This window comes from Protomyctophum parallelum, assembly GCF_964188405.1.
Source record: "Protomyctophum parallelum genome assembly, chromosome: 10".
Lineage (NCBI taxonomy): Eukaryota > Metazoa > Chordata > Actinopteri > Myctophiformes > Myctophidae > Protomyctophum > Protomyctophum parallelum.
Window position 1 is genome coordinate 20,339,908 of NC_139704.1, and position 16,863 is coordinate 20,356,770.

The 16,863-nt window shown below is 39.6% G+C and overlaps 1 protein-coding gene across 18 annotated transcripts in view; it reads right to left on the reverse strand.

The window, feature by feature from the left end:
- The window catches only part of LOC310866120 (neurexin-1a), a gene marked incomplete at its 5' end in the record, with an annotated part of 455,952 nt that overhangs the window by 404,789 nt on the left and 34,300 nt on the right, over positions 1 to 16,863 (reverse strand). For 5 of the 18 annotated variants that reach the window (XM_083775497.1, XM_083775480.1, XM_083775498.1 and 2 more), the window contains one exon: positions 14,846 to 14,893. The exons of the other annotated variants lie outside the window; for them this stretch is intronic. In XM_083775497.1, coding sequence (XP_083631623.1) covers positions 14,846 to 14,893 — 48 coding nt within the window. The remainder of the gene's footprint in view (positions 1 to 14,845; positions 14,894 to 16,863) is intronic. 18 annotated transcript variants of the gene reach the window in all.

The following is a 16,863-nucleotide window of genomic DNA, read 5'->3' on the forward strand; positions in this document are numbered from 1 at the left end:
GTATTTGAAGGTAGCTATAAGCCACAGGCTAGTTGGCGATCATAAATCACCAGTACAAAGCCGTACTGCAGCACTGCATCGTGTTACAATTACATGCATTTCATATTTCATACCATTTCATGACACTGATGGGTGAACGAGACGCCTCATAGACGCCTCATAGTCGATTAATCAATGAATCATGTTCTTGTTAGTTTATTAGTCTTTTATGCTGTTTTCCTCCATATGCATATCTCTTGTGAATTATAATACCTTTCAGCTGAAAAGGCTTCATGTTTGTATGGAGCAAACACAATTTTACAGATTTTTTGGTTAATTTAAGTAATTGATTAGTCAACAAATGTCTGTACTTAGGGAGACTACGAATTTTGTAAGTGACTAGTTCTAGTGACATACAATGGTGAATCATTGCAACGTCCTAAATGTGCCACTGCCACTTCAAAGAAGGCTCTGCACAGCCCATAATCAAACTGCTGGACTATAGCTAAAACAAACAGACATGCACGGGATGGATTCCAGTCTAAAGTTGAAGTATAAGTGTCTCCCTTTTATCTATTTTCTGCTCAGATTCATCCATTCCTTTCTGCGGGCAAAGAAATAGAGTTTTTCATCACTGCAGTCTCTCACTGGCATCGACCAGCACTATTGATTCAGAGCAGATCTCCTTCCACTCTACCTGGGGAGCCGCATGAGCCTGGTTCATATTGATCCAACCTTTTTATTCTACATTCTCTCGCTCCCTTTTCTTTAGGTAGGGAGAAATTTATATGCTTGTCATCTTTTATAATAAATATACGTTGGGAAAGGCAATGATAGCCATTAATTGAAAGTTTGCAGCTGCATTTTCTTATGCGGATGCCCCCAGAGGAAAAAAAGGCAGTGTGCCGTTGAATCATGTGTCCAACCTCTGAGAAATTGTCTGTTATGACAGCTCAGAGATGTAGCACTATGCTACTGCTTATCAGATCAGAGGATGCTTACTGTGAAGCTGAGACAGCAATAGTGGACATAAAGAAGCAAAACATGTCTATTAGGTAAGCAGGCATTTCTGATGTGAAAAGAAAAAGGGGAGAAAAAAAGCTAGCTAGAAACAAATGCAGCTGATTTTCTTCTGGGGAAAAAAACTAGTCTGACTGGACTGCAACAGCAGGGCCAGCCCAATAAACAGGAGTGTCTCAGACAGACAGACAGACAGACAGACAGACAGACAGACAGACATTCCACCACTGGCCTAACAATATGAACTTAGCGTCACATACGTACCACTCGTCCCTCCAGGCTATGCGATGCCACTTGGCCTAACAATAAACTACTGTACCCATTTAGGCCTAAGGCCGATTCTAAAAACGCCTCTAAATCCTGACCTAAGGTTTCTGAAAAACTTCAAATATTTATATAGCAGCATCGAAAAATTTACATTTTTGAATACTGTACAGAACCCAAATATGGGTTCCCGGCCTGATGGGGTAAGATACCAATAGGGGTTCCCGCCCAGAATGGGTTGCAATCGTCCCTCCAGGCTATGGACTGTATCTGTACCAACATTTTCTTATTATTTTCAGGGCTCTACAGAGTATTTCACTTGCATTTCTCTCTAAAAAAAAATAATGATTTGCTAATCGGAAGCCAATATTGATGAGCAAACATTACAACGTACCATAATAAATAAAAAAGTTAAAGAGAAAAATGTCAAGGTCATTCATAATAACAAGCAATCTCAAAACAATGATCAATATCAGTTTGGAATGCATATTGCCTCTGGACAGCACATGCCCAAGAGAGAGGAAGAGTGATCGAGTGATCGAGTGATCGAGTGATCGAGTGAGCAAATGAGTAAATGAGTGAATGAGTGAGCAAGTGCGTGCGTGTGTGCGTGCATGCGTGCGTGCCAGAGACATATATCATGAATGATAAGATAACAAAAATCATTTGTAATGGTGGATATGGCTCCTGCCTTGTTTCTATATCCTAAATTCAATAAATTTAGGATGAACCCACGCAGCCTCAGGATAACAAGAAAACCTGAACATGACTGACTGACTGACGGAATTACATTATTGGCCGGCCGGCCGTGTTGCAGTGCTTCCTGCATTCATAGTTTTAAATCAAAAGACATCCAGCTTTGCATACATATCCCAGCCATATGCCTAGGTTTTGACCTAGTCTATATTTCTGTTCCCTTTCCCTCACAAAATCTCCCCTTCTTGCGTCTCCTTTAATCACATCCTGTCTCATAATCCTACTTTATCACTGCTTCCATTTCCACAGAGTACCTACATTTCTCCCTGACCTTTTCCTTGTGCTCATTCTTTCAGTATACCCCTTGCTATCTGCTTTAAGTCCTCCACTTTCTCTGTCCCCCCCCTCCCCCAACTCAGGAGCCAAATCTGTGGTAATGTACTAATCTGTGGTGCTTTAGTGCAGTCTTGTCAATCTGCCATGTCAGATACACAAATCTCACTCCAGGCAATTACAGGTCTTTTTTTTTTCTTCCTCTGAGAGAGACTGTGTCCTGGTTTTCTGCTGCAACTAAAACCACCTTACGCTATCTGTGAGTGCCCTATACCAAGGACAACTTGTTTGTAAGAAAGATCAGTCTTTGTTCTTTTGGGGACAAGCACAGAATATCAGCACGTTTGTTAGAGATGGGGCGCCAACGTGCCATAGATTTGTACTTTTTCTGTTTTGTATGTGTCCAATGGAGTTAACATTACTCTAATAGAGCCCCAGGTGTGGTTATATTATGCAATATGTCTTTCCTGTTTTTTTGAGGGGCGCTAGCCCCTCCTATGCCCAGCTTTGTGTGTGACAGAAAAGTGAGGACGCCAATTGTGATTCACCGGAATGTGATGCATGATAATAAGATTGCTGTAGCAACTCATAATGTAATAGCAACTCATAATGTAATAAGGGCTCAAAAAGGCTCATAATGTAATAAGCTAAATGTAATAAAAACTCATAATGTAATAATCAGCTCATAATGTAATAAAATCATGAGCGCATAACGTAATAACAGATTTTTCAAAAAAAGACATTATGAGTTGCCTTAATAGGAAGCTCATAATGTAATAAAAGTTCATAATGTAATAATGGCCCATATTGGTGAGAAAAGTCTTACACTGTCATTGTTATTACCTCTGTTGACAAATGTAGACTTTCATATGGCCCATATAGTCTTACACTGTCATTGTTATTACTTCTTTTGACAAATGTAGACTTTCTTATGGCCCATATAGTCTTACACTGTCATCGTTATTACTTCTGTTGACAAATGTAGACTTTCTTATGGCCCATATAGTCTTACACTGTCATTGTTATTACTTCTGTTGACAAATGTAGACTTTCTTATTCATATGGCCCTTATAGTCTTACAATGTCATTGTTATTACCTCTGTTGACAAATGTAGACTTTCATATCATCACCTTATTAAACTAATTGCCTAAGTCATTTTTTGCCTAAATCACCACCTGGTGATGCTGGCCACCTCTGGTAAAATCGCCCGAGCCCTAAAGGCCTTCCTGTTACACCCTATTAAAACAATGGCCTATGTCAAGAGGGAGACTTAGGCCATATTATTTTGCCTAAGTCATAATAAAATGTGACTTAGGCCATTTTAACACACCTTTCAAAATGGGAGTGAATGGGAGTGAATGGGAGGGAATGTGACTGAATGGGAGGTACTGTTACTATGGGACTGACACGATAGGAGTGAATAAAATTGAATGGGAGTGAATGGGACTGAATCGGAGTGAATGGGAGTGAATGGGAGGTACTGTTACTATGGGACTGTCACTCCCATTCACTCCCATGCAGAGTGAAAGGGAGTGAATGGGAGTGAAAGGTAGGTACTGTTACTATGGGACTGTCTGTCACTCCCATTCACTCCCATTCAGAGTGAAAGGGAGTGAATGGGAGTGAATGGGAGTGAGGGAGTGAATGGGAGGTACTGTTACTATGGGACTGCCACTCCCATTCAGTCCCATAGTATCAGTCCCATAGTAACAGTACCGCCCATTCAGTCCCATTCACTCCAAATTCACTCCCATTCACTCCAAATTCACTCCCATTCACTCCCCTTCAGTGTCAAATGTCTTTGTTCTCTGATATTATTTTAAACACTCTGTGGCTGACCCTAAACCATGGTTTATTAAAAATAATTGGAATAAAACATTTTGCCTAAGTCACTTACTGCAGAAGTAATTTGGCCTAAATAACGTTTATAATTGCCTAAGTTAAAATGGCATGTTCAGATATTGGACTAATTAATTTTATCCTTACATGTTACATGATTGACATACACCTTTATTTGTATGTCAATGGTCATATTTTTTCATATTTTTAGTTTAATTAGTTTAATAAGGTGACGATATGAAAGTCTACATTTGTCAACAGAGGTAATAACAATGACAATGTAAGACTATATGGGCCATATGAAAGTCTACATTTGTCAACAGAGGTAATAACAATGACAGTGTAAGACTATATGGGCCATATAATATAACAAGTCTTTTTTGGAAAAATCTGTTATTACGTTATGCGCTCATGATTTTATTACATTATGAGCTGATTATTACATTATGAGTTTTTATTACATTTAACTTATTACATTATGAGCCTTTTTGAGCCCTTATTACATTATGAGTTGCTATTACATTATGATCTGCTACATTGCCCCTCACTTCACACAAGTGTGTTTTATTTCAGGTATATCAGGTGGGTTGAGCTAAGGTGATAATTACTACTGGTGTGTATCAAATAATAATAAAAATAAATAAATTAACACTTTCTCTACTGATAAAAATCACACCAGTGTGAAGTCTTATCATCGTACATCATCCATTCATTGTCATTGGGAATTTATTGTTTGTGTAAGATGGAAATCTACACTATAGCTAAATATACAGTAGGAGGGGCTAGTGCCCCTCATAATACCTGATGATCATGTTTAAGGGAGGACTCCGTCTTTAAATTAGTTTAAAATATGAAACGTTAATGCACATGCCGTATCATACTGTACAGTATGTCCAAAAAAATTGCATATCCTCAATATAGATGTAGCAACTTTGTAGCTGTGAATTATGTCAGCACAATGAAACTGCAATACTACAGGCATTATACGTCATTATGCCTTTGTTCCATTGCTTTAAATGTGCAGCCAAGTTCATTAGAATGGGTTCATAATTACACAGAGAAAGTGATTTCTGTGTTGGTGTGACATTAATGTGGCACTAGTCTGAGAGCTGTAAAATATGAGTTGACCAAATTCCTAGGGTGAAGTACTTCATATTATAAGGAGTGGAATACATTAGTCTCTGACATTGAGCTGAGTTCAGTGGATGTGCCAAAGACAGTCAATGAGCTCAGCTGCAAAGCTCTTTTTCACACCAACATGAAATTGATTACACCCATATAAAATAGGATATCACTTTACTGTGATGGAATCCATTATTGTCAGACCTGACAGTAAAACAGGGATGAAGTGTGGCCTTCCTTTCAGTTAATGTAAATGTATGGTTAGTTGCCATGATGTAATGTACAGTACAGTACAGTACAGTACAGTACAGTACAGTACAGTACAGTACAGTACAGTACAGTACAGTAATTGCCAAAACACTGACTGCTCAGTGTGCTGACAATGCTGCAATATGAAAGTTAGCACCAACACTATAGGCCTAGGCTATAGACAAGAAATGTCAGCAAATCCTTTTTGAAAATAACCAATTGGGGTAAGACAAATGTTTGCGTTTCCTTCTGCTCAATCAGAGAGCCAGAAGCCCAAATTTGCGAATTTAGATGCATGACAACTTTCTTGTTTATTATGTTACATTATGTTGCCCAGGCTGCCAGGCTGGGTTTCCAGTGCCATTGTCCTTTATGGAAATAAGGCAAATCTACGAATGTTTGTTCAAACCCTTTTATAAAGATTTCTCTTGTATTTTCTGAATTGTTAAGTGACCCATTTGATTGATTAACTTTGTTGCACAACATGTACAGTATCTTGCTGTTCACTTGGGGGAACATGGCAAGTTGTATTCTTGTTACATGGTATGTACGAAGAGAAAATTGCAGAACGGGATACGAGTCATAGCATTGAATGCCCTTAGGAAAATAAAGAGAAAGTAGACAAAAACATGTTGTGGCTACTTTACAAAAGCAGGATGTCTTCCCTGACCCTGAGGTTGTCCATGAGCAATCTGACACTTCCCTTGAGATATCTGAGGCTGAGCAAAGTACCCTTGTGTATCCTGTATACTAGTGATTCGCAAACCGTTTTTATTTCAAGGACCCAGAATTTGATAGGCCACGGTTCCCCATCTGATAACACATTACAGTATAATAATGCTTTGCGTAATGATAATACTTTCATGAGTATCAAAAATGTAAGATAATACTTGTAAAAAATGGTTAATCATCATTAAATAAAGTAAGTGAACGTACATTTTACATGACTCAGATCCGTAGTTTGAGGTCTACACATGTGTAGACCTCCATGCATGGATGTGTGCATGACTGTGTACAGTCCCTCAAGAACCATCCAACCGATGCCGATGTGTGTGTCACCGACCCGTGGACCCGAGGGAGCGCTGTGCCCGGTGTGAAGTCAATCGGATCTCCAAAACTATCTATAACTATACTAATCCACATGTATGGATCGCTGATGTTATCAATACTGTGTGAATGAGTGAGTGAGTGAGTGAGTGACTATACACACAAGTGAGTTTGACATCATGGCCAATGACAATAAAACAACTCCCAAACCTACTGGTAGAACACAGCAGTAAGACTAAAAGAAGGTTAACCTCTGAAATATAAACATCAGTGGTTTTGTAAGCCTGTTTTTCCCAAATTGCAATGTGACGTAGCTCGATCTGTTTACATCCTGTACATGATCCAACTGTACATACTTCCCCCATTTATTTTCTCAAATTGTTTTATTATGTTTTTTGACTCTTGAAGCAGGGGCTTAATGAATTTGTTGCAACTGGAGAGTCTGCCCTGCTCCTTATCTAGGCCTCAGTCATCTCCATGCTTGACAACTCAGTCCTTGCTAGTCTCCGCCTGGCATACTCACTCAAGTCCATCCAAATATATACCAGAATGCTGTACGCCTTCTCTCCAAAAATCCCAAGATTGTCACATCTCTCTCCTTTTGTGCTCCCTTCACTGGCTTCTGGTTGCTGCCTGCAACCGGCACACAACACTGGTGGTTGACTAAAAAGGCAATCACCTGACATTCAGTACATGATCCAATTCCAATCCCACCTTACCGCTCACTTAGACCAGCTAATTTACAGTAAGTCTGATAAAACATTCCCTAAAACACCCTGAGCAACACTCCACACGTCCTACGCTCCTCCAAGCTGTGGAATGAACCACGTCACCACCTATAGCACTCCTTGTATCAAATCCATCCCGTTTTCTATTTACATGCTAGTGATTAGGAAGATATACATTTGTTCGTCAAAATCATCACTTGTTCATATGTTTTTTTTTTTTTTTACATAGCATTTTGTTCAGAACAATGCTAAGTTTGATGTTAAGTTTTGAAGCACTAAATTGTTGTTTGTATTTTACTTATTATGTGACCATTTACACGATTGGTTCATGCCATTTACGCTTATCTTGGACAAGGCTCCACATGTCCTTGAGTAGACTAGTCTCTCCACAAACTGTGAAATAAACTCCCGATACAGCCAGAACTACAGACTCACCTCTTCAAACTCCACCAGCACTCCACTCTTTGTATCCCGTTTACTTTGCAGATATACTGTATATCTCCGTTACTTATATTTAGTTTTTTCTCGTCCATAGATCATAATAATGTAATTAGCTTACTGCTTACTATAGCTTGTTGTTTAGACAGATAGGTTCATTGTTTATGTCAAAGCTTCTTTGAGGCACTGCAACTCGCTACTCTACTAAAGTGACATATTTATGTTGTTTATTGAATAGCACACATGCTTGTTTAGTTACTGCTTATTCCGATTAAGTTGTGATGTATCAGGTACAAGAGTGTTCACTTTGTAAGAGATCACATTCATTTAAAAAAGAATCGTTATTATAGATCAGAATCTTGATCTGTTTTCTAGCATGGGACAATTTTCCCATTCTGCATGTGTTCTAGCACTGCGTTTCTCCACATTTTGAACATATTGTGATAGATCGGTGATCGAATCAATACCGATTAGTTATGACATCCTAGGCTATTTTAGCATGTCCTCTTGGCCTAATTGGACTAATCAATTTTCCATTTGTTTGTGTATATGGTCAAAGTGTTTGCATCTCATAGACAGGGTTAGTTTTCATCTGTTGTGATACTTCTATGTAAACAATATTAGATAGCAGATTAATTGGACAAGTTTACACTCCTTCTGGAGTGACCTGCTTAAAGGACAACTTTTGTTTTTTTCAACCACGGTTCATGTTTTAGATTGTTATTAGAGAAAGTAAAAGATGAGTTTTTCATTTGCAGCTTTCTTTCATTTAGGGATTTTAGCTTTAGGGATTTCTTTATTAATATTTACTATAGTCCTACTAGACCCCAGGAAATTACATCTGGCCACAAAAGATCACAGGATCTACTGAATGTGAATATGTCAGTTTGTCACCTCCCCTTCACATTCAGTAGATCCATTGATCTTTTGTGGACAGATGTAATTTGATGAGGTCTAGTAGGACTAGGATTGTGTATAACTCTGTATCACTGTTTAACATGTCATGTTCTATCTGGAACTATGCCTTTCTGACTCTTGTAAGATATCTTCTCTGGAATAAACCCAACTATTATTATAACAAGACGTTTCCCCTTTGGTTATTGATTCTTGATTATTAACTAATTGATATACTGTCAGATAGATATGGACCGGGACTTACAAGGTACAAATTAAGCTATCATACTGTACCCTGGCAGAAGAATAATCTTTCAAATCCTGTACTGATATCTCCATTCAGCTCGTCAAAAACATGGTTACCATAGATATGACTAATATCTAAGGTTAGACTGTGCTGCAATTCTGATAGAGGCAGCACAACTGAAAGGATTCCTCTCCGACAGTCTCCCCGGTTTCATATGAAACTACAAAAGGAACATGTATTGTTGATTCAGTGCACCGCACAGTATTGTGAATGCAGAAAGATCTTTGACAAGCTGTATGATGACATGAAGTTCCCCTATTATTTCTAAAGGACCTGCTGCACTCCATGTTCTTCAGATAAAATGAAGGACATATCGACATTATAGCAAATAGACATCCCAGAGTAGTTTATATAATTTGAAAGTAAAATGACCACTGCTGTAAAAAAGAAAGAAAGTTAAAAAGAAACACACACTCGCTAAAACAAGGGGATAATAGAAGGTTAAGGGCTCCTCAGAGCTGGAGGAACGATCTTAAAATAGAAGGGAGGGGTGTTTTAATGCATACTTAAGCATGGCTGAGGAAAACAAGTGTAATCCTCAAAAGCGAGTCAAAAAGAATGTCACTGAGGCCCAAGAAAGCTTCAACAAATTTCACGGGCAGCAATTGTAGGGTATAATCACTGCAATGGCCTGGGTTCAAATGTAAGGTTGAAATGAAAGGTTCCAAATGGTAGCTATTAAAGGACAAAACATCTTCAAATATTCTGAAATATTATGTGCACTAAGGTATAGACGAGTGCATAAAACAAAATGCTGGCCACAGTCAAGTGGAAACAACTGTTTGTAGCCTGCACTAGTCACTTCTTTCAAGTGGATTCAAGTTGAAATCATGACAATGTGGGGGGAAGAATGAATGGGGTGCTATACATTTAGGTGAGAACTGAGTCTTTGCTTGCTGTTCTATACAGTATATATTTTTCACTGATTTCATAATAAATACTGAAGAGTTCTAAGTTGGTATTTCAAAACCGAGGTGTTTTCAGTGTGTCTTTCATTGACCACACCCTGTTCCTACAGTGATTATTCATAGGGTTCTGTAGCTCAAGTGTCCACCGTAGTTGGTCAAAGAGAACACAAACAAATGCTCATATCCACAGCTATTTGAACTAAAAAAAGGTCACCCTAGAAAGAGGCCGATTTAGCTACGTTTGAACCATTTCAAATTAAACAGGCCCCGAACCACCAGCGGGCCCAGCATAAAGGTTTGGTAAGGTTCTCGCCCCCAGCCCCCAAACAGTTTTTTCTGTTCAAATAAAGCAGATTCTAATCTGTGCCTCAGCTAATCATTATATGATGGTTTCCAAAGGAAACAATTATAAAGGTGCTGAAATGCTGCATCGGCCCGCAGATGCAGCATTCCAGCACCTTTATAACTGGACAGCTCCAGTAAAGGTAAGTGTAGGACCCAACAGAGACGGCACCGGATTTCTCCTCCCATCCACTTGCATTAAGTTGCTCAAAAGCGCATGAGGCGATTTCACTCCTCCTTCCGGGTAGAAACAGAGTGCATTCTGGGATGGATTGGGCCCAAACACATGAACACGCTGCCGACTTAATGCAAGTGGATGGGAGGAGAAATCCAGTGAGGTCTCTATTATATACTCTAAGGGTAAAGCCCCAATATATTGTGCCCAGGTCTCTTGACATCACTATGACATCATCAGGGATGATAGTAAATCAGTAACCTCGCCTCACCAGTCTTTCCACCTCGGATGAAAGCCTGGTCTGTATGATCCGGTCGGGAGCGGATTATATCGTTACATCATGTTGTAGCATTGTTTTGTAGTCGACAGGCAGGAACAATCAAACGGAATGTCCTTTTCCCTCAAAGCGGAAGAATAACAATAAAAGCTCTCGTAGCCTGCAGCTTTTATTGAGAAAAATCGGTTTGAGGGAAAAGGACGTTCCGTTTGATTGTTCCTTCCCGTCGACTATAAAACAATACTACAACATGACGTAACGATATCATCCGCTGCCGTCCGGATCATATACCCGAAACGAAATGGTGCCCAGGCTAGTAAATCAGGGATCATAGTAAATGCGACCTGCTGTCGAAATTAAGCCCATATATGGCCATCCCTGATGTCATCAATATTAGTATATGGATTTATGTCAGAACCTGTTCTGACATGTGATCCTTCCATTGATCCTTCCCCATCCGTCCTTCCTCCTCGATGTCTCCCTTTTGACTGGCGAAAACTAGATTTCTCAACAGGCCCGAAAATTAAGTCCCGGCCCTACCTGGGCCCTCATCAAACCCTGTACACTCAAGACACTGCCCCTGCTGCCACCCTTATATCTCCATTATGGAGCTGACCTTTTCTGACATTCCATTCCATATGTTGATCTGACCTCATCAAACCCTGTACACTCAAGACACGCTCCATATATGGTCAGTGCACGCCCTCAGGCGTCTTACTGGTATTAGTATTGCAGTTGCTGTACCGCACTGACAAGAGCGCTGAGCCAGAAGGCAAAGCTCTCTGTCTACCGAGCAATCTTCGTTCCTACTCTCACCTGTGGGTCATGACCGAAAGAATAAGGTCACGGATACAAGCAGCCGATATGAGCTGGCACGGGTGGCTGGCATCTCCCTTAGAGATACTGTAGGGTGAGAAGTTCAGTCATGTGAGAGAGACTCTGGAGTAGAGTCGCTGCTTCTTTGCTTGGGAAGAAGCCAGCTTAGGGGTTCGGGCATCTGGTTAGGATGCTCTGGGGAGGGAAGTCCAGAGCTCCCTGGTGGACTGTTGCCCCCGTGACCCGACTAAGGTTAAGCAGTTGAAGAAGAATGGATGGATGAAATAATGGTATCTACACTTTCTGATGTGTTCTATGTAAACAATATAATATCATAATGACTGCAATGGGCAAGGTTTTTCAGTTCCCCAGTTTTAGTGGTACTAAAGATGTTGAAGTTGTGACTATTACAGCTTGAATGACGGGCAAACAAATTAAGCCTATAGAAGTACCAACATCATAACACCTCCAAAGCAAGTTGCACTGTACTACACAACCATGAATATCATTATGTTAATTAATATCAACTTCTCTATCACATATGTTCACAGCATTTCTTAGGCCAATAAGAGTAAAGCAATGTATAGTCAAATGAAACGGCTGGTGCATTGCAGTGCCTGTAATTATTTATATTTTTATTGATTTACTCATACCATCTGGCATCACCAAATTCCCTTTTAAAACAAAGAGTACGCAGTGACGATAATGAGCAGCAGCATTCATGTTTTGTGTATGTCTATAATAGTCAAGTTTACTAACATATATATGCTTTCTGTGTGCATGCATTGCTTAAGCATGGGGACCTTAGTTTTAATTTGTGATCTTGACTTTAGCAGTGGCAGCCATCAGACAAAGTTGATACTTCATCAATTCACTAAAATGTGAGGCAGACAATCTGTCAGCTTGGACTATAATATGACACACTGTCAATACACAGTGTCCTGAGAATCCACTTCAACATGGTATTTAAAGGATATGAGAGTGTTGTATTTGACACCTGCATGGAGCTTGCAGTGAAGTGTGACACTGAGATAAGTGACAACATCTTTAGAACTGTTCAGAAAGTTTGCAACAACTAGGACAAGAAAAGACAAGAAAATCCCTTAAAATAGCTCACAAGAAATGTTGTGCATTATGAAATATTATGACGTGCCAATTTCCATCTTTAAAAGTGAAAACAACTAGATTAAAACTATACTAATTTTCACGAAAAGCACTTGTGCATTGGTAAGCCTCTCTGTGCAGTGCTTTACAGAACCTCTTAAGCTGCACATTCATTGTGATGATAGCTATTAAATACTCTGTTTGTGGCATTACAACATGACTTATCCTTGCATGTCTGGTTCTCTACAGCGGAATAGACATTTGGATTCAGGAATCAAAAGGCAGTTCAATATCAGCTGAATGCAATACACACATTTACTCAGATCTGAGAAAGTACACAAACACCTTAGTGTAGAAATACTCCATTACATATAAATATCCTGAATTAAAAATATGAACAAAAAAATATATAATAATAAATATGAAAAATATGAACAAAAGTATTTACTGCACCAAAAATAAAAGAAGTGAACAAGCATTGTCCATTTCAAAGGTATTACATTATTGTATTATCCAAATAGTACATATTACAATATTATCATTATTATGATGATCTAATAAATGCTTCCAAAATATAGGAGAGTAAAAGTATAAAGTATCAGAAATTGGACATATCCAAGTAAAGTAGCCTACCTCGAGATTTCACTTAAGTATACAGTACAGTAAAGGAATGTACTTTCCATCATTGAATATGCATAGCAGTCCCTTCACAAAGGACCCACTGACAAAACAGGAGCAAAATCACACGTGGCCAGCCCAGACAACGACAGAGAACAGCCTCCAATGGACTAGATAGAACATCCACAGATATTCCACGTCCCTAATAAGTGCATAATTGTACATTGCGTTAATTATGCAGATGTCTCTGTGACTACACACTATTGAAGCGTGAGACACTGCATGACACCGGGACGCAACTGCTGTACCGAAAGCTCAAATTAGAAACAGTGTTGCCAGTATGTCACATTTGTGCCACATCAGCATTCTCTCTCGATCTCTCCTGTGGTGAGCCTTCTGCCACCTCGACACAGTGAAATCCTCAGTGTTCGCGTGACTCCCGCAGGTCAGGGTACAAAATGTAACCAAATGCTGGTCCATTTGCAGGTTACATTTGTAGAGTCAAACGAACGCTCAGGATTACAGTTGGTGTAGCGCAGCGCAAGCAATCTGATATGACCATCTGATAATAGGATTTCAATGCAACACAGCTAGGCCTTTCTGAGTGCTCATAATGCAACATCAAATATTATTCTGAATGTGGATTCTTGAGTGAAGCATTTAAAACGGACAGCATATGAAACAACGAGCACTGTGTGAAAGCGTGTTCTCAAACCTTGTTAGTGCTTCATATGTAACACACTGTGAGCATATGGACACTATGTGGGGGATGAATCTCATATCAAAACTAACGTGTCAACAATTAGGATCCCAACCAATTATTTTATATAGCTTCTGTATGGGTTTTCATCTTGCCAATTATCTCATTTGATCGACAGTGGTCACGTTCAACTGCAGAACAATTCAAAACCAATCATTCAATAAACGACACTTACCTTCAAAGATATGTAAACAAGTGCTTCACCGCCCACCTGCCCACGGATTATTGAGTTTTGTTGTTTTAGTAGAACCCACATACTGTATGTGTAACAATGCATCACTGTAGCTTGCAGTTACAGTAGGGCTGTGTAATATAACAATGCTAGATACACAATGAACATAATAGCAGGCAGCAGAATCACAGTATATCCTTTCGTATCCATACCATGTTGTACCATGTGGAGCCTTACCTGTTCAGGAAGTACTTGAGAAGCATTAATAAAAGCTAAAACCCCCACAACATGGAAGTGTATACATAGCATACAGTAATAACAATATAAATCAGTACATGTTTTGCATTTGGATATGATCAGAGCACTTGAATACCCAAATGGGCTAAATATTATACTGACCAAAAACACAAAGAGATTGCTTTAAGCCAAAACACTGGAGTAATCCTTCATGAACTACTAGTGGGGCTATAGCTAACATGCAATTTACAATTCACAATCACTTACAGCAGCACAAAATAAAAACGGGGCATACCAAAACAAAAAAGACTCCACTTCAGTTTTAATTCATAATGTTATGCTTAATTCATACTCCATCATACGTTGGTCTTGTGCACAGAAAGTAGCCGATTATAAGCTCACAAAGTGTCACATTGCGACATATTGTGAGCTTAGAGATTGGCAATTTTCAAAGGCTGACACCTTTGTATGCTACTAAATATGAATCTCGCTTAACTAGAAAGAATCACACAGTTTTACCTTGTATGCTCAGTAGGGACCTTAGAAGCCAGGCCTCCCCTCTCTGCCCTGAGGAGGAGAGTCAAACGGAAAAAATCAGAAGTCCACTTACCCCAAAGGGCGAGGTCAAGGTCACAGCGAGGATGTTGAGGCCCACCAACACTAGGATGAAACCTTGCCCACAACACAACCCACCCATTATCGGAACAAGAAGAAAGTATTTACAGTACCGTCGGGGTGGGGGTTGCGCTCTTGCTCTAAGACAGCCAACTACTGTGTCCAATATCCCCCTGTGCGTCTCAATTACAATTCCCATGCATCAAGCAGACAGGAAACAACTGACGCTGCATTAAAAAAAAGTGTGACTGCAAAGCAAGAGCAAGCACCTACCTGGAACCCCACATTGTCACACACACACACATTATTAGCAGCGAAAGCAATTTAAAATGCCAATGACTTTATATACCTCGTGGGTATATAAATGCCACGAACGTCGTAGACATAGATGTATGAACACAGAGAATTAAGTAAGTAGTACCTTTGCTTTTACCTATGGGGTTTGATGGAATGTTCCATGGAGAAAGCAGGTTCCAGACAAAGAGGGGAGAACAAAGGGAGAGGAGACACCGGTTAAGTGTCATGGTCAAGCACAGGAGACGCAAGGAGAACAGCAGAGGGAGGCTTGGTGGCTTTAACGTATGTGGGGAGAGGTGTGATATTGTAACATGATTTACAACAGAGGATGATAAGGATAAAGTGATACTTTAGTCCCTGCTCTGCTGCATGCTGGGATATGTGTCAGCCATAACGACCGCCGTAATGGTGGAAAAAATGAGGTAAACGCCAGCTTGGAATGGAAACTAATTTTAGACACCGTCCTCATGCACTCTGGTGGTGACAGACAACCACTGCTTAACATCTCAAAACACACAAACCACTCAGTAAAGTCTTTATAGTAGTCATTCAACTCAGACGAGTGTACAAATGGAACCAATTGGTTACATTTGTACACATTTCGGAGATAAATTGAAGCGCTACATTTTAGCTTTTTTTTCTCTCTCTCCGTATATTACGGTCCTCACTATTAGAATGTCGCTGTACCATTTCTGACTGCATGCTCTGTCTCAGAGGAGGACTGTGGATAGTTTGCCTGACATCATCGGTAGTCATTTCAAACAAGATTTCAAACTTCTTTCTTTTGTAGCTTTCTATTTTATTGTGCTAAATTTGGGGTCATCCCTATGTTCCCCAGGTTCTACAGTATGTTCCCCGGGTTCTATGTTCCCCACTTACCTTAGGGTTTAGGGTTAGCGTTAGGTTTCTGGTTTAAGGACTTCAGTGTTTTGTACAGAACAAAGAATGTTTGTTTTTGCCATCTTCGTTGAAGAGTCTGAGCAATTATGTTTTAGTTTATTTTATGCCAGTGTTCCTTTTTTGTTGGCTAAGACTAGATAGTTTTAGTAGCCTAGGCAGGCCTACAGTTAAATGGATTGTTTGAAGACTGAGCTTAAATCAGAATTTGCTACTAAAAGTAACACTAAGTATACTTTTAGTCTTACTAGAATTACAAACATTACTAGGTTAGGTTTCTGGTTTAGGTTTATTCAAAGTGGGGAACAAAGAACTTTTTTGCATGGTGGGTAACATAGAACCTGGGGAACATAGGTACGCTCCCCTACATTTCAAGGAGGAGAAATGCTGTAGTATCCATTAGCTTGGAATCCTCACCGGTATATAGGCACATTTCCAAACTATATCCACACATAAACTGTCTACTCACCTCTGACAGAGTAGACATATGGCACTGTCTTATAATGAGGATGGAGCAATTATAATGAAGATATGGATGCAAATATAGGTATAAGTGTTCCATTAACACTGAGCAGTTTACTGTGCATGATTTAGATGCATGTACATCAATCATTAAGGCTTCACGATACTTGAGCCACGGCAACAGAACAGCTACTATGACAGACGTTAATGGAAGCACAGAAACATTCAAATGGGCTGATAAACCTGCCCAATGAGGGGGGGGGAGT